General features: G+C 49.5%; 1 protein-coding gene across 1 annotated transcript in view; it reads left to right on the top strand.

Moving 5' to 3' along the window:
- Anpep (alanyl aminopeptidase, membrane) overlaps nucleotides 1-24,767 on the top strand; it is a 43,214-nt gene that overhangs the window by 5,526 nt on the left and 12,921 nt on the right. The window contains exons 2-10 of the mRNA XM_034520361.1: nucleotides 19,442-20,404; nucleotides 20,799-20,941; nucleotides 21,021-21,157; nucleotides 22,339-22,465; nucleotides 22,550-22,704; nucleotides 22,857-22,970; nucleotides 23,065-23,208; nucleotides 23,324-23,389; nucleotides 23,496-23,561. Coding sequence (XP_034376252.1) covers nucleotides 19,791-20,404; nucleotides 20,799-20,941; nucleotides 21,021-21,157; nucleotides 22,339-22,465; nucleotides 22,550-22,704; nucleotides 22,857-22,970; nucleotides 23,065-23,208; nucleotides 23,324-23,389; nucleotides 23,496-23,561 — 1,566 coding nt within the window. The 5' untranslated portion in view covers nucleotides 19,442-19,790. The remainder of the gene's footprint in view (nucleotides 1-19,441; nucleotides 20,405-20,798; nucleotides 20,942-21,020; nucleotides 21,158-22,338; nucleotides 22,466-22,549; nucleotides 22,705-22,856; nucleotides 22,971-23,064; nucleotides 23,209-23,323; nucleotides 23,390-23,495; nucleotides 23,562-24,767) is intronic.

The raw sequence follows: 24,767 nt of genomic DNA, 5'->3' as shown, positions 1-24,767 counted from the left end.
AATGTAGAGGCTGGCTGGCAGCTTGCAGGTGGTAGCAGGGCCCCCGACCAAGGATGAGAATCAATGGCAGCCAGCACAGAGACAGGATGACAGGTCCATCTGAACATATACTTGCAAGTCCCATGGAGCCTAGAGAGGCTAGTTCAGGGGTTAGGTTTGCACAGGACTTTTCCTGGCCTTGATTGGCAATGGGAAATGGAATCCAGGAGCTGGTGAGTCCAAGGAAGAAGTGGGACAGTCAGGATGACAAGATGGGAAGGGGTGCCCTGGTGCATGTGGCATAGGTGGGGGTCGTTGGAGAGGTAGGGTTATGAAAGCTGAGCAGGAAGGAATTCAGGGGTAGGTCAGTGAGGCAGAAGCATGGGGGGAGGGGTGATGTGGAGCTCCGAGAAGCCTGAGAGTGGGTGTGGGGGTAGAGGTGAGTGACAGGCTGTGGACCCACTGAGAGAATTTCCACAAAGCCTTCAGGCTACTGAGGTAGGGTGGGAAGGGTGGCGTGCAAGGGAGACTGGTTGGAGCAGGTCTCCCAGGGGTGAGAAGCTGGTGTTCTTGCAGGTAGAAGGACATTTGGTGATTTTTTTTTTTTCTTCCTGATTCTGAAGGCAAGGGAAGCTGCGATAAGGAGTGTGGGTAGGTGGAGGCTGAGGAACTTCCGGGACAGGAATGAAAATGGCAACCCAACAGGCAGCACCAAAAGGCCGTGTCTACTTCCTGTTCTTAATTTTACTGGGGGAGGGGGGGATGGGAAGTCTCACATCCAATGACAGGTATCCTTAAAAGAAAAGCAGAGAAGCTATGTATTCACAAAGGGAGAGATTGGAGACTGAGAAACTGAAGTGCTCCTTAGGACAGGCTGCTTGCTTCCCTGGCACTCTCTGGGGGTCTTCACCCTCATAACCCCTAACAGGCTGTGTAGTGACCTGTCACCAAAGACCAGGAACCCAATCACTGGGGGGTTAAAGAGCATGTTGCAGCACCAGCCAGGGCAGGGAGGCGAGACTGGCTTGGGCAGATCTTTCCTCCCTGAAGTTATTTTCTCAAGGATCTGTCACAGGGAAAGGGTAAATGAGCAGAAAAACATTTTCTGGTAAGGCAGTTTCAGGACCAGAGTGGCAGGGAGGCCCTTGGGCTGCAAGAAGGGTGACCAAGGAAACGCTATGGGAACCACCTGAGCTGTAGATTCCTGGGATGGGAGTCGTCATCTCTAGTTTGAATAGCCAAGAAGGTCGGAGGCTGCCTTTTTGGGTCATTCATGTCCTGGGGGTTCTGCCCTGCTCACTGGGCCACTTGGAGAATGCCTCAGGCTCTCTCTGAGCCTGTCTCCTTACTTCATAAGTAGGTGGCTAGAGTCCATTGTTTTGCTTGAGACTGGGTCTCATGCAGCCCAGGCTGGCCTTGATCTCATTGTATAGCCAAGGATGGTCTTGATTTCATTTTTATTTTTCTTTCTTTGTTTTTTGTTATTGTCTTATTTTTGATACAGAATTTCTCTGAGTAGCCCTGGCTGTCCTGGAACTCACTCTATATACCAGACTGGCCTTGAATTCAGAGATCTGCCTGCCTCTGCCTTCCAAGTGCTGGAATTAAAGGCGTGTGCTACCAGGCCTGACTGACAATCTTGAATTCCTGAATCTCCTGCTTTCCCCTCCAAGTCCTTGGGATTCCAGGTTTTACACACCACCTGGCAAATAACTCTTCTTCTTCTTCTTCTTCTTCTTCTTCTTCTTCTTCTTCTTCTTCTTCTTCTTCTTCTTCTTCTTCTTCTTCTTCTTCTTCTTTCTCTCTCTCTCTCTCTCTCTCTCTCTCTCTCTCTCTCTCTCTCTCTGTCTCTCATCATTGAAACAGGGTCTCTTTATGTAGGCTTGGCTGTTTTGGAACTCACCATATAGAGCAGGCTGGCCTTGAACTCTGTCTGCCTGTGCTCCCGAGTGCTGGAATTGAATGTGTGCCTGTGTGCCACCATGCCTGGCTTAGACCTCTAGTCTTAACTCCCTCATCCTGGAGGTAGAATGTCTGTGCTCCCCCAGATTCTCTCCAGGTCCACGGGTGACACCCAGATCTATGTTCCCCTGGATCTTCCGTTCTATGAAAGTTGGCCTTCCTATGTTCGTCCTCAGTGCTACCCATGTGGATATTAAATGCTTAGGGCACCAGTCCACATCTCAGGAGCAGCTATAGGAATTGCCGGGTCCAGCTCAAAATGACAACATGAGTCCTCTTGTTCAAAAAAGGGGCTGGGTGTGGTGACACAGGCCTGTAACTTCAGCATTCGACAGACGGAAGTAGGAGAATTGTCAGTTTAAGACTGGCCTGGGATACATAGAGTTCCAGTCAGGTGGGGCTATAGAGTAAGACTGTGTCAAAGGAGAAAAAAGAATTCAGGAAGTATCTGATATGGGGTTCAACAAACTGCTATACCATACACAGGGCCTTCAGGGGGTGAATGGGAACATAGAGGCTGGCTTCCCTTCTTCCCCGCCTGGGAGCTTTACAGCCTGGCCCTACCACAACACCAGGAGGTACTGAAATTGCACGGGTGTAGTTCATGGCTGTGTGTCATGGAGTCCGGGGAATGTGACTATTAGAATTAACTTTGTGGTGGTGAGGTCAGCATCCTGCCCCTGCCCAATGACCTCAGGCAAATCACTTGATCTCTGAGCTTAGTTCTTGACATGTGATGGATGACATGCAGCTTCTAGGGACCAGACCACAGCCTTAGGACCATGATTTGGCCTCTGTGTAGGAGACAAAAGACAGAAAGAAATCCTCACTACAGACTTGAGACACTCCAGAAATCTGGAGGTCACTGGCAAGCTGTGGTGCTCCTAGGAGGAGTATTCACTGTAGGAATACTTTTATGACACTTTAATCCTGTCTGTGCCCCTTGCCCAGCTTCACCCCTACAGGACACAGACATTTTGGATGAAGGAGCCCTGTCTGGCTGACCTAAGATAAACAGATATTTCATTTGGGACAAAATCCACAGAGGTGTCACTCTCTGAGGGTTTCAGATAAGACTGTCCCATTGTATAGGGGAGGAAGCCAATGGCCACGGGATGGTAAGTGACCATGCAAACCCAGTTGCCCAGCTTGTGTCAGACAATGGTTGGGGACATTTGTCTGCCTGCCAAGCTCAGATCCTATGGAGAACTTGCATGTCCCCAGAGCTCCCAAGGGAGCCTCACAGCATGCGGCCCTTAGCCAGGGCAGAAGTGGGGAGCTCAGGGGATCTGCAGAGGGGTGCAGAGCTCAGCCTTCCTGCCTGGCTGTCTGGGTGCCTCCTCATCTCCTCATCTCCCACCAGGCTCCACACCCATTTTGTCCCCTCCACAGTTGCAGCTATAGCAACAGGCCCCTTTCCACTTCCTGTCTCTCTGGAGAAAGTTCTCTTTAAATGTTCCTCCCTGCCTGTCTGTTTTGTTTTCTTCTTCCAAAAATCTGTTTTCAATTAATTTCATAATAAAAACCATACTAAATTCTGGAAAACAACAGCATTGAGAAATTATTTTTGAAAGCTAGCACAGGAAGTGCTCACCCAGCTCCGCCTGCCCTGCTCAGTGCTTAACCTCAGTGCTTACCTCTTTAACCTTCCTCCCAGGTTCCCTCCAAGACCCTCTCACCAGGTCTCTGGAAACTACCCCCAAACTGTCCCTTCCTACTGCCCCCTGTGTACAGCCATCTGGAGAGACCCTTCCCACCTATTACCCAGCCTGCCTCACACTCCCTCAGGGATGTGTTTTCTCTACAAGATGGATCTGCTCTGTTCAGATTCTTTTTGCTCAGACGCCATCAGGGATTTGTCATCCCCTAGAGATAAAGCCGGGATCTCCGAGCCTCACTGCAGTTGATTCTGCTTTTGTGTTTGGTGGACCCTCTGTGATAGACTGTTTCTGAGTTGGGGGGGAAATGCTGGTGCAGGAAGACAAGATGGAGAGAAGAGGTGGGAAGCCCCAGGTTGCAGAGAGCAATCTACCAGGGACTTACAAACAGATGTATGTATTGGGTAGGGGTAAAACAGAAGTGTCCAGCACCTCAGAGCCGGAGGGGGTGTATGCATATGCTCAGTCTCCCTTAGGAGACAAAAAAGGCATTGCCAGCTGGACTATACCTAGGCTTTCCCCAAATGCAACATCGGTGGAGATAGCCAGGGTGCCATTGTTCACTGCTGGGAATAAAACTCTCCACTGACTATCTTAAGAACTCTATTTATCCTATAGGGTCAGGTCACGTGGTGGATGTGGTGGCTCATCTTCATTCTCAGTGTGATTGGGTGTACCCATGGGGTGTTTCCAGAAAGGTTTAGCTGAAGTGGGCTGCAGCATCCCCCGGGGTTCTGGACTAAATAAAAAGAAAAAAAAATGAACCTGGCCCCTTCCTGATCACAGATACCATGTAACTGGATACCCTACATCATACCTGCTGCTGCCTAATAGACTTTCTTAAAATGGGAGCCAAAATAAATTCTTCTTCTTCTTCTCCTCCTTCTCTTCCTTCTCCTTCTCTTCCTCCTCGTCCTCCTTCTTCTTCTGCTTCCTCCTTCCTCCTTCTCTCTCTTCTTTCCTCCTCCTCCCTTATCCTCCTTCTTTTTCAGGAGAGAGTTTATCTGTGTAGCTCTGGCTGTCCTGTGTAGACCAGGCTGGCCTCGAACTCACAGAGATCTGCTTGCCTCTGCTTCCTGGGTGCTGGAATTAAAGGCGAGAACCACCACCACCTGGTCAAACACTTCTTTCCTTAAGCTGCTTTTGTCAAATATTTTTGCCATAACAATGAGAAAAGAAACACCGTGGACAAGATGTCGCCCATGCCTAAGATGGCTACCCAGGTCAAGCGGTATCTGTCCAGCCACTGTTCTCTGTTGTAAGAACTTAGCCCTCAAGACTCCACCCAGTTAGGTCCCCTATCTGCTGGTCTGAATGAAGACTGCCTGCAGGTCACAGTGAGGGGCCTTCCTTGCTGTTGTGACAAGTGTGAGACACTTGGTTCTGACAGGTGAAAAGCATATGGGCAGGGTCCTGTATCCTCAGGATCAAACTGGCACTAAGGGGCTGCACAAAAGCCTTCTTCTAGACCAGCGCTGTCCTGCCATGTCACCGCCTTCCTCCAACTCAGTTTCCCTTTTCTCTCTCTCCGTGCAGAGGTTGAATCCAACCCAAAGTCTGGCATACACTGAACACAAGCTATCCCCTGAGTCACACCGAATCCCTTCCTTTTTAAAGTAATATCTTAATGGTTTGGGTAGAGATGGGAGAGTGCTTCAAAACTCGGTGAATTTCAAAGAATTCATCTGAATATAATCACTTCCCTTCTCTAACAGCCTCCTGCATCAAGCTGGCCCTTGGAGGCCAAGGGGGCTGACGGTTTGCAGAGTCTCGTTTCTATTTTCTTGGCACTCATAGCCAGGCACAAGTCAGTGTCTCCAGAAAGTGGTTCCTCTCTTTTGTTGTTGTTTTGGAGACAGCATCTCTATATGTAACCCTGGCTTCCTTGGAACTCAACTGTATAGGCCTCGAACTCAGAAATCCGCCTGCCTCAGCCTCCCGAGTGCTGAGATTAAAGGCATGTGCCACCATGCCAAGTTGAAGTGGTGTATGTGTGTGTGTGTATGTGTGTGTGTACAAGTGTGTCACATGAATACATGAATGTCATATTGGAACTTGCTAAGTTTTAAATTATTTTAGGTATGTGAGTGTTTTTGCTTGCATGTATGTGTTCTGCATGCATGCCTGGTGCCTTTGGAGGTCAGAAGAGGGCATTAGATTCCACTGAACTGGGGTTACAGTTATTTGTGACTGGTCTTGTGGATGCTGGGATCTAAACTCAGGTTCTTAACAAGAGTAACAAGGGCAACAAGAGATTTTCACTGCCGGACCATTTCTCCAGCCTTTGAAACTTGCTTTCTGTTACTTAGAAACATACTGCGGTCATCAGGCCCTGTGTCACATGCCTGTGTTCCCGGCACTGGGAGGCAGAGGTGGGAGGCTAAGAGTTCAGGTGAGGTCACGCAGGAAGTTTAAACCCAACAATAGTACACTTTCCTGTGGACTGTTAACGGGCCGATTGGACAGCATGGTGATGAATACTCATTGTCAACGTCACGAGACTTGGAACCTTATAAGAGGGAGACACCCTCAGAAGGTCAGAGGTGTGTGCATCCCTAACGTGATTTAGTTCCCAGGAGAAAAACTCCTCCTGAATGTGTGGGCTGGAATAAAAAGTGGGAAAAGAGAAAGCAAGCTGGGTGCCAGTTCTCTTTGTATCCTAACTACAGGATTTGGTGTGGTCAGCCATCTCGCCTTCCTGCCGCCAAGCCTTCCCCACCATGAAGGACTGGATCCTCTCTCAAACTCAGAGCCAAAATAAACCCTTCCTTCCTTAAGACAGACATTTGTAAGAAGGAGCAAAGGCAGTAAGTTAAGTCTTACCCTGCCTGTTGGTCCTGGCTCCTCCTACCCCAGCCTGTCTGTTAGTCCTGGCTCCTCCCACCCCATTTTTTTTTAGCATAAATTAACCCCAAACCGGGTCACCAGCTCACAAAGTATATGCATTTAAAATTTATATACCTTGCAGTTTTTCCATCTTAATAGAACAAGTCACTGGTCCCCTAGGAATGTGTGAACGCCCCACACCCTGTCCAACTCTAGATGTCGGGAACAAGTCTAAACAGTTGCCAAGATCACATGCGGAAGCTCATTGTTTTTGATGCAGTTTCCTGAATGTAATCAAGGCTGACCATCTTAGCTCTGTCCACTGGCCTTTTTATTTCTTCTTCTGAGAACTTTAGATTCTAATCCTTTGTCCAGTTTATAATGTATGTGTTTCTCAAACACCTTGTAAGACCTTTTGAAGATTGTTGATATTAATCTTACTGTTTATGTGTGTCAAATTATTGAGGGGGGTGTGTGTGGTGCTAAGGACCTAACCCAGAGTGTCAGAGATGCTAAGCTTTCGCTATATGCTCACCTCCAGCTTAGTTGTAAATATCCAGCTACAAGCAGAAAGTTGCATATGAGACATTTAACTTCAAAGCAGCCGGGCGGTGGTGGCGCACACCTTTAATCCCAGCACTTGGGAGGCAGAGGCAGGAGGATTTCTGAGTTCAAGGCCAGCCTGGTCTACAGAGTGAGTTCCAGGACAGCCAGGACTACACAGAGAAACCCTGTCTCGAAAAACAAAAAACAAACAAACTTCAAAGCGTATTGAAAAGAGCAGCCCAGCTAGGCTAACCCCCCTGCCTTCCCCCCAACCCCCCTCCACATACACATACTCATGGCACCTCGAAACCACTTATAACTCCAGCTCCAGGGGGTCCAATGACATCTTCAGGCCACAGAGGGCACCTGCACTCAGGCATACAAAACCCCACACAGACAAGCACTCATTTACATAATTTAAAAATAAAATAATTCTTTTTGAAGATAGAGTTTCTCTGTAAGGCCCTGACTGTTCTGGAACTTACTCTGTAGACCAGGCTGCCTCGAACTCAGAGATCAACCTACCTCTGCCTTCTGAGCGCTGGGATTAAAGGTGTGCACCACCACATCTGGCTTTTTTTTTTTTTTGAGTTATGGGGCAACCCTTGAACATACCCACCTCCAAGCCTCCACAGTCACCACTGTGGCTAGTTCCCTCACACCAACAAACTATTCCACTATTCCTTTTGTCTTCCCCTGTGGTGGTGTTCGTTTGTGTGTTATTTTTAATTTTTCTTGGGTGTTTATTTATTTACCTTTCTGTTATCTATTTTATGTTATAGCTGTTTTGCTTGTGTGTATGTCTATGTGCTGTGTGTGTGCTGTACCTGCACAGGCCAGAAGAGGGCACTGGATTTTTTTTTTTTCAACACATGCTACAAACAGAACCCAGGTCCTCTGGAGGAATGACCAATCCCCTTAACTGCTGAACTATCTCTCCTGTCCCCTCTCCATTTTATTCTTTTGAGGTTGGGTATCATAGATCTTAGATTAGCTTCAAACATGTTGTGTAGACAAGGATGACCCTGAAATTCTGACGCTGTCTCTGCCTCCTGAGTTCTGAGGTTATGTGTGTATGCTACCACACCTGGTGAGGATGGAACCCAGGCCTTCCTGCAGGCTATGCAAATGTTTACCAACTAAGCAAAATCTTCTGCCCCTCCTATTTGAGACAGGACCTTGCCGTGTAGTTCATTTGGACCTTGAGCTTGAGGCAATCCTCCTGCCTCAGCCTCTAGAGTGTTGAGATTACAGGGGTCCCCAATGCCACATTACCATGTCCAGCCCTTGTGATTTTTTTGTTTTGTTTTCCAATGGAGAAAATTTTGCATTTAGCTACTCAGACTTCCCTTTTTGCAGCTTCTGAATTTTTTTAAAATAAAACTTTAAAAGGTCTTCACAATTAGCAGCTAAACAAAGCAAAAAATGTCCTTCAAGTGCCTTTAATACATGAGCTACTATTTTTAAATCATGGCCCAGTGCCTCATTCTCAGGGCGAGACCCATAATTTATTTAACCAAACCCTTGCTCACTGAGCATGTGGTTTGGTCTCTCTATGTTGAATCAGTCATGCCGTGCCCCCTGGCTTCTCAGCCCCATCTGGATTTATGTCAGAGGGAAACTCCAGACATCAAACTGCTTCATCTGTAACTTGACCATGGGCTGGGAATGTAGTTCAGTTGGTAGTGTGCTTTCCCTATGCACAAGGTCCACCTCCAGCATCCTGTAAGCTGAGCATGGTGCACACCTGTAAGCCCAGCAACTGGGAGATAGAGGCAGGAGGACCAGGAAACCGTGATCATCCTTGACTACTTAGCAAGTTTGAGGCCAACCTAGACTATAGGAGACCCTGTCTCAAACAAATAAGCAAACAATCCAAAACTTTGGACTTTCATATTGCTGTTTTTCTGGTCTTCTTATGTAGCTCGACTCTTGATTTAACATAATTTATATATAAATAAATACTGTTCTCATTCATATGGTTTAACAAGGATGGGACTGGTGAGATGGCTTAGTGGATAAGGCACTTGCTGCTGAGGCCAACTACCTGAGCTCAATCTGTGATATCCACATGATGGGAGGAGAGAACAGACACTCCACACATGGACCATGGCATGTGTGTCACACACACACACACACACACACACACACACACAAAGTATTTTGTATCCACACCTACAGATTGGTAATAGATGGATAGATGATAGATAGATAGATAGATAGATAGATAGACAGAGAACAGAAGGATACATGGGAAATTTTCTGATCTTGTTCATCCATTTCCCTGGGAAACAGACCATGTTGTCAGTTTCTTGTGCATCTTTCCACTTCTCATGCACACATATGGAAACAAGATATGGGTCTATTTTTCCCCTTAAAAATACATGACTGGGTGTGGTGGCATGAATCTGTGATCCTAGCACTCTTGTTGCTGAGGCAGGAAAATGACTGCAAGTTCAAGGCTATCCTGAGCTACAAGTAGGTTTCAAGATAGCCTGAGCATAGATGAGACTGTGTCCTCAAACATACATACACACACATGCCCACACACACACCATACACATACACACACCACACACACACCACACACACACCACACACTCACACACACACACACACACATCACACACACACCACACACACACACACCATACACACACCACACACACCCCACACTCACCACACACACACACCACACACACCAGACATACACCACACACACACACACACACACACACACACCCCACATACACACCACACACAGACATACACACACATCACACACACACCATACATACCACACACACACCCCCCACAGACACATACATACCACACACACACCACACACACCACACACAGACACACACACACACCACACACACACACGACTTCTTACTTCATGTATCTCTGGGATTGTTCCATCGTGTAGAGCCTGTGTGTTGCAGCTGTATCCACAGTGGCACACAAGTAAGCTCCGTCATCTTGCCTCTCTGATGGATATTTAGAAGACTTCCATCTGTAAATAATGTTGCCTAAGAAAATCTTCTCAGTTCCTCATCGCATGTGTGTTCTGTAGGATACAATTCTGAAAGTTCTGGGTCGAAGGGAGATGTGATCGTCATGATAAATAAATCTTGCCAAACCAAGCTCTCTCTCTGGATGCTCAGTGGGTTGCACCAGCAAGGCTGGAGGGACCTGCTTTCCTTCCTCCCCCAGCTCTGCCTCAGCCTCTGGCCACCTAACCCACCCAAAAGCTTGGGGTTTTGTTGTTTTCTTTATTCAAGACAGGGTTTCTCTGTGTACCCTTGGGTATTCTAGAACTTGTTCTGTAGACCAGGCTGGTCTCAAACTCAGAGATCTGCTGGCCGTGGCCTTCACAACCGGCTTTATTGTTGTTGCTGCTGATAATAATGTTGATGATAAAAATCTGTGAGCTACACAGATTTTTCAGTCAGCTCAGGCTGACCTTGACATAGAGATCCCCCTGCCTCAGCAAGGATTACAGACAGGATGCCTCACCTCCCCCATCTCTTGCTCGCCCTCAGAGTCTCTGGGTTGTGAGCCTCTGTGTGCTGGGTATTTCACCACTGAACTAGGAGCAAAAGCAACAACAAAAATCTTGTAGTTAAAATCTTTGTTTACTTTATCAAGAGTTACCAAGTATCTTGCCAGGCATATGCCTACAATCCCAGGACTTGGGAGGTAGAGACTTATGAATTCAAGCCAGCCTTTGGTTACATAGTGAGTTTCAGCTTGGGCTATAGGAGACAATGTCTTTTAAAAAACAAAAAACAAAAACCAGGGCTGGAGAGATGCTCAGCAGTTAAAAGCACGGACTGCTCTGCCAGAGGCCCGGGCCACACCTGCTCTCTACTTGGGAGCTGGGGATCTGAATCAAATTCTTGTATTTACACAGAAGGCATTCTTACCCACTGAATTATGTTCCCAGCTCGTAACACTGACATTTTAATGCTTTCTTCTCATATTATTTTGACATTTTAATTCTTTATGTAGTCAAATTTATCGACCTTTTCTTTAGAGGTCTCAGATTTGCTAAAGCACTTAAACAGGCTTATTCTCAGGTTCTCCTTTAAAAAAATCCTCCCATGGTTTTGCTGAGCTACGTATGTTTTGCTATATATGAAATATTACATACATACATTTACTTTGGTGGTAGGGACCCATTGAACCCAGGGCCTTGAACAGTCTCTATCCATTTAGCCAAAACATGATGTGTTTTTAATGATGGTATAGTATGTCACCATAGGAGAGGACTGTAATTTATTTAGCCCAGCCCCTATTGCAGAATGGTTAAGCTATGTTTTCTTTTCCACTACTACAAATTATACAGCAGCGAGAAGCCTATACATAAATTTTCAACTTCCTTAGGCTGAATTCCCAAAAACCACCTTCATTCTCAACCCCACACCTTCCTCAGACAGCAGTATCCCTTCTCCCACAGCAGGGTTCCTTTTAAGACACACCCCTCCCTTCCAAGCCTGAGGTGGGAGGGAGGCCCAGGGTTTACTCGCTCTTGGCTTGTCTTAGCCCATCTTTGATTTGTCAGGCACACCAGATATGATGGAGGAAGTAGGAAGCGTGGGTCTGGAAGAAAAAGGAAATCTGAAATTGACTGTCAGGGCTCTCCAGGGCCCACTGACTGTTACTTTGCAAGCAACTCACCACTCTAGACATGCCGCGTTCAGGAAGGTTTGTGACCCGGTTGAGATCACAGCGAGGGCTTTGCCTAGAGGCACCCTGGCCCAGCCATCTGATCCCAAAAGAAGGGACGGTTTGGGAAGAAAACAAGGCCAGTCTGGGACAAGTGGCTCAGTAGATCAGTTTCATAGCAGCCCCTGGCCATCAATTAGGGCAAGAGTGGAGCTAAGCTATCTAGCAATGGAGAGGAAGGGGAACGAAGAAGAGCTGATTTAACCATTTACAATGCCTCCAAATCAGAGTAATTAGAGCTATGGGTAGATTCAGCTGCTCAGCAGCTCACTTGGAACGGGGAGAATATTGAATTAAACGGGTGGATCGCATGGGAGAGACCAGTCAAACCGAGACCTACATCACCGGTCACTCCTTGCTCCAAAGGTGGCCTCAAGCCAAGGAATGTGGGTGCCTCTAGCCACTGGAAAAGACAAAGATGCTCTCTCTTAGAACTTCCAGAAGAAAAGCTTCCCACCAACACCCCAAGTTTCAGTGCAGTGAGTCCGACTTATAAACAGTAAGAAAATAAGCATGTGTCTTTTAAAGTTTGTGTTCCTATAGCAGCAATAGGAAACTAATACAAATACTACTTCAAATTGCCAATAAAAAGATGCCCAGAGAGGGAATACCCAGGGAGGGAATGCCCAGAGAGGGAATGCCCTGGCAGACACACACAGCATCGAGAAGCAGACTGGAGATGAGAAGCATAAACTGTAGGGTGCGGTCCTTTATTTGCTAGAGACTTCTGATAACTTTGACTTCTTGAAGACAGCCTAGGTGTCAAAAGTTAGCCAGAATTTGGCCTGGAAAGGCTGAGGTCAAGGTCAGTCTGGGCTACAGAGAGTTCAAGGTCACTGGATGATTTAGTGAGACTTTTCCTTTTTAAAAAAGAAAAGGGCTGGGGTTATAGCTCATGGCTGAGCACTTATCTAGTTTACATGAGACACTGGACTTAAACTGCAGAACCAGAAGAACATAAGGGAGGGAGGGAAGGGAGAAAGAGGAAGAAGGAAAGGAAGAAGAGGAGGAGGAGGAAGAGGAGGAAGAGGAGGAAGAGGAGGAAGAGGAAGAAGAGGAAGAAGAGGAAGAAGAGGAGAAAGGAAAAGAAGAGGAGAAAGAAGAGGAAGAGAAAGAAGGAGGAGGAAGAGGAGGAAGAGGAGGAAGAGGAGGAAGAGGAGGAAGAGGAAGAAGAGGAGAAAGGAAAAGAAGAGGAGAAAGAAGAGGAAGAGAAAGAAGGAGGAGGAAGAGGGAAAAGGAGGAGGAAGAGGGAGGAGGAGGAAGAGGAGGAAGAGGGAGGAGGAGGAAGAGGAGGAGGAGGAAGAGGAGGAGGAGGAAGAGGGAGGAGGAGGAGGAGGAGGAGGAGGAGGAGGAGGAGGAGGAGGAGGAGGAGGAGGAGGAGGAGGAGGAGGAGGAGGAGAAATAGTCAGATTAAGTTGTATGGAAAACCTCCAGAGCTGTGGGGATTATTCTGTAGGCTGGGAAGGCTGGGAGCCCCCTTCCTCCAGCTACAGATGTCTCCCAGATGTGGTGGGCGAAGCACTGGGACAGCGGCGCGAAGTGTGGGTGGGTGAGGGCGAGAGGTCTGGGGTCTGGCGCACTGGGGGCCAGGGGCCGCACCGTCGGGGGAGCGGCTGTTTGCGGGCAGGCTGGGAGGAGCGCGGGCGGGGCCCGGGGGAGGGGGGCGGGTGTAATCCGGGCGGAGCAGTGGTGGGCTCGGGTTACTTCCCTGTAACTGTGGGGCCAGGCGAGCGGCCACAAGGCAGGAGCAGCTTGGAGCAGCGCGCTGTCCTAGGCAAGTGCGGGGAGGCAGCCATGGACTGCGGACGTTTGGACACTGGGTGTGGGGCTTGGCATCCGGGTGTGGGAGACAGTTGTAGCTTCTGTCTTTACTCAGATGGGTAAACTGAGGGCCTGGAGCTGCCGAGGCTGTTGGAGTGGGTCCCCGAGGGTGCCAGCAGCTCGTGGCTTCCAGGTGTCTGCAGTGCTCCGAGGGAAGCTCCGGCCTTGGTGACAGAAGATAGGCAGGCCTGGAGAACATGGGGTGGCTGGAGCCCGGGAACACAGGGTAGTAGCTGGGGCCTGGTGGCCAGATTCAAGGGATAGGGGGCTGGTGGTGAGGGACACATAGAAGACCGAGGTTGAGAGGATACAGAATGGTTGAGGTGTAGAGGACCTGGGATGGCTCACGCTGGCCCCTGGAAGTCACAGAGCAAAGACACAAGTTTCTGCTCTACAGTCCCAGTCGGGTTAGAGTGGCAGCTCTGGCCCTGAGCCCCAGCCTCTGTGAGGAGGCGGGAAGTAGACTTTATCCTCGTTTTGCTACCTAGAACCTTGGTGCTGCGCTCATCATCGCATGCATAGGCATGCCTGCCTCCTGAATGCGCGCCAGGTTAGAGGTGTCCGATTCTGCTGCGGTGGCCTCCAGGGAGCAGCGCTGGTGGGAACCCAAGCTTTTTCGGCCGATGGATCTTTCCAAGCAGAATACCTCCAATAAGCAGGCCGCCTATCCTGGAGGGTCTGGGCTTTAGTGACTTAAAACTCAGTCCTGGTCTGAGGATTACAATGATGTGTGCCGTTGGGAGATTTCAGGGCACTTATGTGGCTGACAGGTCTGAGGTCTAGGGAATGACAGGTGAACCTGTCAGGACCTCAGCCAGTTTATTTGTGAAAGTGGAGCTTGGAGGAGGTGGCCTCCTACCTCTGTCAGCGTGGGTGGCCAGTAAGAAGGAGGTGGGCTAGCACCACACAGGAAGACTGATCACAGCTCCCTTCGGGGAAAGGGAGCTTTTCCTACATGGGACAGGCCCAGGTACAGGAACTAGAACTGTGGCCTTGTCGGGTTGTGGAATCCCTGAGCAATGAGCTGTATAGCCTAGGTTGGCCTGGATCTCTAGGCAATCCTCCTGCCTCAGCCTAAGCCTCTGGATTTGACTATGGTACTCTCCCCCTACTCCACAGGATTTGAACTTAGGGACATATGCATAACATAAGCCCTGCAGAGTACCTGAGGGGCCACTGCAAGTTGATTGCCCTGAAGCCCTTTGTCCCAGAATCCCAACAGGCTGGTAGCCACTCACCTCAGGCTGAGTCCAGTCTTGAGGGAGCCTGTGGTAGTCTCAGTTATACCTATGAGGGCAGGGCAAGGGTCCTCTGCAGAACTGTTTGTAGCAGCCTCTGCTGGTCCCCATCTTATGAGTATCACTTCCCAGAACAATTCCCAATTCCTGATCATGGTCTGAGTGAAGGGAATCTGTCCTTCTTGTGGCCTTTAAAGCGACTTCCATCAAAGAAAGTGTGGGGCTCTAGGATTAGTACACTTTGCTCACCCCACGAAGCTCTTCTGTTCCTGCCCTCTAGAGACACTGCCCTGGCCCATGGAGGTAGACTTGCCATGGTTTAATACTGTTCCCACGGAATGGAGTGTTCAGAGCTCCCAGAGGAAGCACCCTGGGGATTGGTCCAGCCCAGCCCAACCCAGCTGCAACATGAGAATAGGCCATCAGCCAGAATGGCCCTGTTCTGGGGCCTGGTTTTACCCTGGCCCTACACACTGCTATTTCAGAGTGGAAAGAGAGCCTACACACTATCCCTGAATGCCCTGCTTGCCTGGCCTCACAGTACCTACACCAGAACTCACTCAAGAGTGAGAGCTCTGGAGAGGAATCCATGAACTGAGATGTGCTATGGAGCCCAGGCTACCTAGTGTGTGCGTATGTGTGCTGTGCTTGCCTCTGTGTGTCTGTGTGTGTGTGTGGTATGTTTGTGTCTGTGTGTGTGTGTGGTATGTTTGTGTCTGTGTGTCTGTGTGGTATGTTTGTGTCTGTGTGTGTGTGTGGTATGTTTGTGTCTGTGTGTGTGTGTGGTATGTTTTTGAGTGGTGTGTTTGTGGGTATATGTGTGTATGTTTGTGTATGTGGTGTGTTTGTGGGTGTGTTTGTATGTGTGTATAGTGTGTGTTTGGGTATGATATGTATATGTGGTGTATGTGTGTTTGTGTGTGGCATGTATATATGTATGTGTTTGTGTGTAGTGTGTATATTTGTTTGTGTATGGTATGTATATGTGGTATGTGTATATATGTGGCATGTGTATATGTATGTGTTTGTGTATGTGTGTGTTTGTGTATGTATATGTTTGTATATGTGTGTGGTGTGTGTTTGTGTATGATATGTGTATGTGGTATGTGTATGTGTGTGTGTGTGTGGTATGGGTATATATATGTGTGTGTGTGTGTATGTGTGTTTGTATGTGGTACATGTATGTGCTGTGTTTGTGTGTGGTGTGTTTGTGTATGATATATGTATGTGGTATGTGTATGTGTGTGTTTGTGTGTAGCATGGGTGTATATATATGTTTGTGTGTGGTATGTGTATGTGCTGTGTTTTTGTGTGGTGTGTGTGTGTGTATGTGGTGCGTGTGTGAGTTTGGTATGTGTGTATGTATATGTTTGTGTGTGGTATGTGTTTGTATGTGGTGTGGGTGTGTGTGGTGTGTGTGTGTATGTGTCTGAATGTGTGTGGTATGTGAGTGTGTGTGGTATGTGTGTGAATGTATGTGTGTATATATATGTTTGTGTGTAGTGTGTGTGTGGTGTGTGTGTATGGCATGTGTGTATGTATGTGGGGTGTGTGTGTGTATGTGTGTGCTGTGTGTGTGTGTGTATTCTAGACAGGGTTTGGTAGTTGAGACCTGCCAGGTGGGGTCAAAGCTCCTAACCCCACTGGGGGAAGCATTGGAAGGAAGGCAAGAGACTTGCTTTCTGCAGACAAGGCCTTCACTGAAGCGATGACATCCCAGATCAGGCAGGAGAGAGTGATAGTTTCTCTAGCAGCAGCAGCAGCAGCTATGCAGGGTGGCCTCAGACTACTTTGATGAACAGTTTTCACCAGTGGGATGAGGTGAGCTTAAATCAGAAAAAACAAAAGTGACCAACACACCATATCCGGGTCCTTACTGGCCATCAGACTAATTAACATGAATTGGTTTTGAGAAAAAATATTAAGCAAATGACGTCCTGGGTGATGACAAAGACACTTCTGTGCACAGACTCAGAGTGCAGGGTGGAAGGTGGAACTGTCCCCAAAGCAAGGGTCTGAGTCCTTGACTGCCTTAGCTGTCATCTTGTCGTTTTTGTGCTGGTGAAGCACAGGCTGTCTGCCTGCTTTGCGTGGGTCTGGTGTGGGAGCCGCCACAGCCTCAGCCTTTTCCTAAGTGACGCACATGATAGAGATGAGGACTGGGGACCACAGAAGTATGACATTAGGGGCATGGCAAGCTTGTGATGTTTGAGCTGGGCTTTGAAGTATAAATAAGAGCTTGACAAGAAATAGAGGAAAGGTATTCCTAGCCAAAGGACCCGAGGAACAAAGGACAGAGACAAGAGGCTCCGGTGCCTGAGAAAAGCTGGCTCTGGATGTGAAAAAGAAGCAGCCAGGGGGTCAAGCCCAGGGATGGCACTGGCCTGAGCTAGAGTCTCAGTCTCACTCTGAAGGCAGTGAGAGCTGTCTCACCCACACACCCAGGAAAATCTTCCCACTGAGCCCACTGTCGAGGCAGGGTGACAGAAACCCTAAACTGCCACGGCCTGCTGGGTGGAAGAGCCTGTGCCAAGGCAGGGGCTACGGAGAGAGACTTTTCTTAGAGTCTCCCAAAGGTGAGAAATTGCAGAGTCCATCCGTGCTCCCTTAACCTGGGTTGGTGCCATTCTTAGAGCTAAGCCAAATCGAGACACCAGGGCCCTTTGCAGAGGATTCCAGATTTCAGCCAGCTGGCCCATGGTCCATGTCCAAAGCAAACAGGAAGAGACTGGAGGGCCAGGCAGAACCTAGCTCTTTGTTTGGAGACGGGATTAGCCGAATGGACTTGTGGATCTGCCTGCTGTTCAGATAGGGGGGCATGCAGGCCAAGTTGAGGATTCGATGAAGGGGTATGAGGCTGGGGGCATGGCCCCTAGGGTGTGGACTTCAGGCTTGTAAGAATAAGACCTTGGCTATTTCTTGGCACTGTCAAGGAAGCTTTGTTGGAGGAAGCCTGGGGCCCATGTGAAACCCTTTGAGGCCCCAACCCATATTGCTGCAATCTGGTGTATCATTATGTACCTTTCCAACAGAGTTTGCCACTAATGCCCGTTGGCCATCAGCCCAGGCTGATAGGTACAGCTGCTGTTCACTGCAATGATGTCCACTCTGGCTCCAGATTCAGGCCCTGGGGCTTGGCTGTCAAAGGTGGGGGAGACCAGAGAGTTCTGTGTACCCTTGGCCTAAAAGGTAGACCATCAGAAGTTCCGGATACCTCAAACACAGATGCTGGCCCAGCTAGCCAGAGTAGAAGATAGCTCTACACACCTGATTCACCCACCATATGCTCATTCAATACACTTTTCCCTGAAGGCCAGGGGACAGGGTGCTGGGTGAATGAAGTCCTGGAGGATCAGATGGGCTGGAAGAGGGCTCAGAGGAGGCTAATCGTTCTCTTAAGATGCCGTTTGAGAAGGGGCAGGGTGGAGATAAAGGCTGGGGAACTTCAAAAAGGGATTTCTTCTGGAATGACTTGTTCACTCGCTCAGCTGCTTACGTGGGCATCTACACAACAAATACATATGGAGTACCTAGGTGGTTGGCACAGAGCCAAGTCTGGGGGAGAGGGGTCAGAAATAGCCATGGTCGTATTCATACAAGCCTGAAGTCCACAGCCCATGTTACCACCACACAGGGGAGAAACTCATGCTGAAGTATAGGGATCTGAAGAAGAGGAGGTGCACCACGCATCTGGGCTGGAGGGGTCAGGGAGGGTGGGCAGCGTCTCTAGGACTTGAAGTATCAATAGAAGCTGATCGGGTAAGAGAGAAGACAAGTCTATCCAGGCAAAGGCCCAGAGGTAGAGGAGCCAGATGAAGGGGAGTGTGTGTGTGTGTGTGTGTGTGTGTGTGTGTGTGTGTGTGACTGTGATTGTGTCAGGGGGCTGATTTCTGCACACCGTGTGTGGCTCCCTTAGGAAGGTAGGGCCTGAGTTCTATTGAACAAAAGGAAGATTTGCAACAGTGGGATGTAACGGCCCGACGTGTGATGAGTAGTTTTAAGGGGCCTGCTGGAAGCAGGGGGTTTATAATACAGTGGGGTCTGTGAGAGGCTGGGAGGAGATGGGGGTGAGCATCAGCCAGTGTGGCCGTCTGGGAGGCAGGACTGGTGAAGGAGAATGGTAAGGGCATGTTTTATGTAGTTGGTGAGTGATGTGTTCATGTCTCCCCAGGACAGAGAGACGAGGGTGGGGCTATGCTTTGGGGAGGACAGACTTAGCTGTAAGTGTCCACCATGGGACAGCTCATGCTTCCGCTTAAATCTGCTAGGTGAAACTGAATGGGAAATACTGTCATTTACGCATGAGAGGAAAAGGTTCTGGAATGTAAAGTCACCTGCTGTAACTCTTTATAGGAGAGTGTGTGTGTATGTGGAGAGAGAGAGAGAGAGAGAGAGAGAGAGAGAGAGAGAGAGAGAAAGAGATTCACTTAGCCTTCCTTAGAGAGCTGAGAGAAAAGAAGTTGGTCAGGAGGGAAAAGGGGAGAATCTGAAGAATGTCCCAAGGGGGCCTCTGGCATCTGTTGAGGAACCCAGCCTACAGGCGTATCCAGTACGCTTTTGATGGCCTGCTGGGAACTGGCTTCATTCTGCTCTGTCTGCCTTACCTCTCGAGCCTGGTGAGTCCTTCCCTGAGTCTAACCTCCATCCTCTTGAGTCTGTTCTCTCCATTTCTGTTTGCAGGTAGATTAGTGTCACCGCCTTACCCCTGCCTCTGGGTGCCAAGCCTACAGCCTGCCCTTCAGCCCCCCACCATCCAGGCCACCCGCAGCCAGTAACCACACACTGTGTTGGTTACAGCAGGCATCTCTACCACCCCCGAAGCCACTTTGCATACTGTTTCATTTCTGCTCCCAGATCCCGGGCAAAGCGTACCCCTGTCCAGCCTAGTGACCTTCGCCTGAGCTCTGGTTAATATTTGTCCAACCCAAAGGCAGTGGGGCTCCGCCCCCTGTGAAGATATAAGCTGGCCTGGGGCTGCCCTGCTTTCCTGTTGGCCTGAGCTATTCCAAGCTCCCTGCCCACCAGCATCATGGCCAAGGGGTTCTACATTTCCAAGACCCTGGGCATCTTGGGCATCCTGTTGGGTGTGGCAGCTGTGTGTACCATCGTAGCTCTGTCGGTGGTCTACGCTCAAGAGAAGAATAGGAATTCAGAGAACTCTGCCATAGCCCCCACGCTCCCGGGAAGCACCTCAACCACCACTTCAACTACCAACCCTGCTATAGATGAAAGCAAACCTTGGAACCAGTATCGCTTGCCTAAGACTCTTATACCTGACTCCTACCAGGTGACTCTGAGACCCTACCTCACCCCCGACCAGCAGGGCTTGTACATCTTCAAAGGTTCCAGTACTGTTCGCTTTACCTGCAATGAGACCACGAATGTCATCATCATCCACAGCAAAAAGCTCAACTACACCCTCAAAGAGAACCACAGGGTGGTGTTGCGAGCCCTGGGTGACCCTCAGGCACCTAGCATTGACAGGACTGAACTGGTAGAGCGTACTGAGTACCTGGTGGTGCACCTGCAGGGGTCCCTGGTAAAAGGCCATCAGTACGAGATGGACACTGAGTTCCAGGGGGAGCTGGCTGATGACCTGGCTGGCTTCTACCGCAGCGAGTACATGGAGGGTGGCAACAAGAAGTAAGTTAAAGGTCACGGGCACGGGCTGACACGGGGCTGCATCTGGGGCTTATGGGAAGGGAGGGGCTGGAAGCGTCAGTAGCTCCATTGCTTATCTGTAGGAGAGGCAGTTCCTGGGGGTACTGGACTGTGGGGTGGAAGGGCTCCTTGGATAGATGGGAAAGCTGAAGCTCAGAGGAGAGAAAATTGTCTGGGACCCCTCAGCTCACACCAGTGTGAAACCTGCCAGGGCTTAGATGGCATCTGGAAGCTTTGGTTTCCCAGGGTAGCTGGTTGATCAGGATTCTGAGGCTGTGTGGGGTTGCGTGAAGGGGAGTAAGCGGGTTTGGACAGCCATCTTCTGTACCCTTAAGCTATGCTCCTCGCACCTTCTCTAACATACTGCTTTGGACAGAGTGGTGGCCACCACGCAGATGCAGGCTGCTGATGCTCGGAAATCCTTTCCATGTTTTGATGAGCCAGCCATGAAGGCCATGTTCAACATCACGCTCATCTACCCCAGCAGCTTCACTGCTCTGTCTAACATGCTTCCCAAAGGTGAGCCTGGCAGCCCTGGGTTTGCCCTGAGCTGGATCGCAGAGCAGGAAGCCCACGCACTTCCTTGTCCCGTGCCCAGATTCCAAGCCCTTGCCAGAAGACCCTTCCTGGACCATTACTGAGTTCCACCCCACCCCTAAGATGTCCACGTACCTGCTGGCCTACATCGTGAGCGAGTTTAAAAACGTACAATCCAAGTCATCCAGTGGTGTCCAGGTATGGAACAGGGACTACATGTCATGGATCGGCTCTGGCCCCGGCTTGAGGGACTTTCTCAGATCTTCTTAGTACTAGCTTCTGAATTATTAGGCTGTTGAGTCCCAGCTATGAGTGATCCCAAGAACTTTTTTGTTTTTCTGTTTTTCAGACAGGGTTTCCTCAGGTGTAGAATTGAGAAACTGTCTGTCTTGAACCTTGCTCTGTAGACCAGGCTGGCCTCAAACTCACAGAGATCCACCTGCCTCCGCTCCTGAGTGCTGAGGTTAAAGTTGGGTGCCACCACACCTGGTGCCTAGTTTTTAATTTAGAACAAATTTGTTTTCTGTGTATGGGTGTTTTGCCCACACGGATGTCCATGTACCACTTCCATGCCTTGGAGGCCAGAAGAGGGCATCGGACCCTTTGGAACTGAAGTTACAAACACTTATTACCTGTTACACACAGTGAGTGCTGGGACTTGAACTCAGATCTTCCTGAAGAGCTCTTATCCACTGTCTTAGTCAGGGTTACTGTTGCTGTGGTGAAACACAGGGACCAAAAGCAAACCGAGGAAGAAAGGGTTTATTTGGCTTATGCTTCCATATGGCGGCTCATCAATGAAAGTCAGGCCGGAACTCAAGCGGTGTTGGAACCTGGAGGCAGGAGCTAGTACAGAGGCCATGGAGGCCTGCTGTTTTCTGGCTTCCTCCTCCTGGCTTGCTCAGCCTTCTTTCTTTAGAAGTGAGGACCACCCCCAGCCCAGAGGTCGCATCACCCACAATGGGCTGGACCCTCCCACATCAATCATCGATTAAGAAAATGCTTTACAGGCTTGCCTCTAGACAGATCTTCTGGAAGCATTTCCTGAAGTGAGGGTCCATCTCTCAGATGACTCTGGCCTGTTAAGTTGACATAAAATTAGCACAGCCACTGAGCCATCCATCTACCCTCTGTTTTAAATTTTGAGACGCAATCCACTAAGGTGCCCAGGCTGGCCTTGAACTTGTGACCCTCCTACTTTGACCTCTTAAATGCTGAATTTATAGGCATGTGACCATGCTCATTTTTCTCTGTTTAATCTAGTTGGTCTCCATCCTGACTTATCAGGGACCTCTAGCTCCCTATATCCTGGGACTCTACCCACTCTCCTCAGGATCCCAGAAGACCCTAAACCTGACCTCCTCCCTCTCATTCTGCAGATTCGAATCTGGGCTCGGCCCAGTGCCATTGATCAGGGCCATGGTGATTATGCACTGAGTGTTACAGGCCCCATCCTAGACTTCTTTGCCCAACATTATAATACATCCTACCCTCTACCAAAGTCTGGTGAGTGACCATGGGACCTTCATGGAGGTAGTACCAGGATACCCATTCAGATGCCTCCCATTGACACCTGGATCCCCTCCACAGACCAGATTGGCCTACCTGACTTCAATGCTGGAGCCATGGAGAACTGGGGGCTAGTGACCTACCGTGAGAGTTCCCTGGTCTTTGACCCTACGTCCTCCTCCATTAGCAACAAGGAACGGGTGGTCACTGTGATCGCTCATGAGCTGGCCCATCAGGTGGGTAGTTGTGGGAGAACCAATAAGGAGCAAAGACCTTGGGGTATCAAGTCCTTACCTGGCCTGTGCCAGTAGACAGCCAGCACATGGCTAGATGCTATTAGTGATGGCAAGGCCTGAGAGGCTCAGTGTCTCACCTGTGTCCCCTGCAGTGGTTCGGCAACCTGGTGACGGTGGATTGGTGGAATGACCTGTGGCTGAACGAGGGCTTTGCCTCCTATGTGGAATATCTGGGTGCTGACCATGCAGAGCCCACCTGGAATCTGGTGAGTCTCCATTCTGGGAGTTGGGCCGAGGTGGAAGAGTGGAGTGTCTACAACACCCCTTCTGATCTCCCGATGGCATCTGGGGACTCTGCAGAAAGACCTGATTGTACTGAATGACGTGTACCGTGTGATGGCCGTGGATGCGCTCACCTCCTCCCACCCATTGTCCAGCCCTGCCGATGAGGTCAAAACACCAGCCCAGATCAGTGAGCTGTTTGACAGCATCACCTACAGCAAGGTGCCTCCTGGCTTCTGAGTTGGGGTGGGAAGGGGTGCGCCCCACAAGGGGAGCTCTTCACAGCTGCTGCTCTGGGGATGCTTGGCCTGCTGAGTTCCTTCCCCTCTAACACTAGGGAGCCTCAGTCATTAGGATGCTGTCCAGCTTCCTGACAGAGGACCTGTTCAAGAAGGGTCTTTCAGTGAGTACAGCTCCAGGCGGTCCCTCTGCATGGTGGCTTCCCCCAGCATAACCCTCCTCAGCCCTGAGTGTCACCCAGCCCTTACCAAGGCTTGTCATCTCCACAGTCTTATCTCCACACCTTCCAATACTCGAACACCATTTATCTGGACCTGTGGGAACACCTGCAGAAGGTGGGTACCAAGCTTTCTCCATTCAGGCCCTAAGGCCCAAAGTCCCTGGGAACAGCATGTGAGGGACTGTGCCCAGCTACTATGTTCAGTAACCCAGGCAAACTGTCTGGAGCCTCAGTGTCTGATCTATAAAATGGGTATAAAGATAGATCCTTAAAGAGGGTGGGTAAGCCCCCTGCTCACAGCCCACTTCAGGTTTTCTTATTTTTTTAAAATGGGTTCTCTTCAGTTGGTTCTCCCATCTTTTTTTTTTTTTTTTTTTTTGGTTTTTCCGAGACAGGGTTTCTCTGTGTAGTCCTGGTTGTCCTGGAACTCACTCTGTAGACCAGGCTGGCCTTGAACTCAGAAATCCGCCTGCCTCTGCCTCCCAAGTGCTGGGATTAAAGGCGTGCGCCACCACCACCCGGCTTGGTTCTCCCATCTTGTTTCTGAGACAGGGGATATCTTGTTTCTCTGCATGAACACTCAACCCCCCATCTCCCCTTAGGAGAGCTGATATTATAGATACATACTAACACATCTGGCCTTTTGTTTTGTTTTGTTTTGTTTTGTTTTGTTTTGTTTTGTTTTGTTTTGTTGGGACAGGGTCTTACTGTGTAGCCTTGGCTGTCCTGGAACTTATTTTGTAAACCAGACTGGCTTTGAACCCAGAGATCCACCTGCCTCTGCCTCCTCAGCATATCCTACCAGTCTGCACCACCAGAGCAGGCCCACTTGAGGTTCTTGCTTAGCTGCACCATGGGGAGCCTTGTGGGTCCCTTAGTCTTGAGAATATAAGCTTCAGGGCTCCTACGCCCAGCTACTACCTCTATCCCCCTTCCTCCTCCTCCTTCTCCTTTTCCTCTTTCTTCTGCCAGAACTTTGGAACCAGACATTTAACTGACTCATCCCTCCCAGTTGCTCTGTGCCCCATGGCTGTCCTGGCCTGGCACGTCCTTGCACACACCAGCACATTGGATGCAAACTCTGACCCTCTAACCCAGCCTGCCTCACATTCCATTCCCCAGCTTCCAAGCCCTCCTGCCTTGCCCAGAGGCTGCTCTCCTTCCTGCCTCTCCTCAGGTCTGGAGTCCACCCTCCCCATGAACCCTCATCACTTTGTCTCCCCTCCCTCTCCTTGCCCTCCAGTCTTCTCTGCAGACTTTACCCACTCTTCCTTGGCCCTGCCCACCTCTCCTCCATCTTTGTTCCTCTAGGGCCCTAGGG

Source organism: Arvicanthis niloticus, chromosome 1 (genome assembly GCF_011762505.2).
Source record: "Arvicanthis niloticus isolate mArvNil1 chromosome 1, mArvNil1.pat.X, whole genome shotgun sequence".
NCBI lineage: Eukaryota > Metazoa > Chordata > Mammalia > Rodentia > Muridae > Arvicanthis > Arvicanthis niloticus.
Note: the sequence above shows the minus strand (reverse complement) of the source record. Positions and strands in the feature narration are given on the sequence as shown.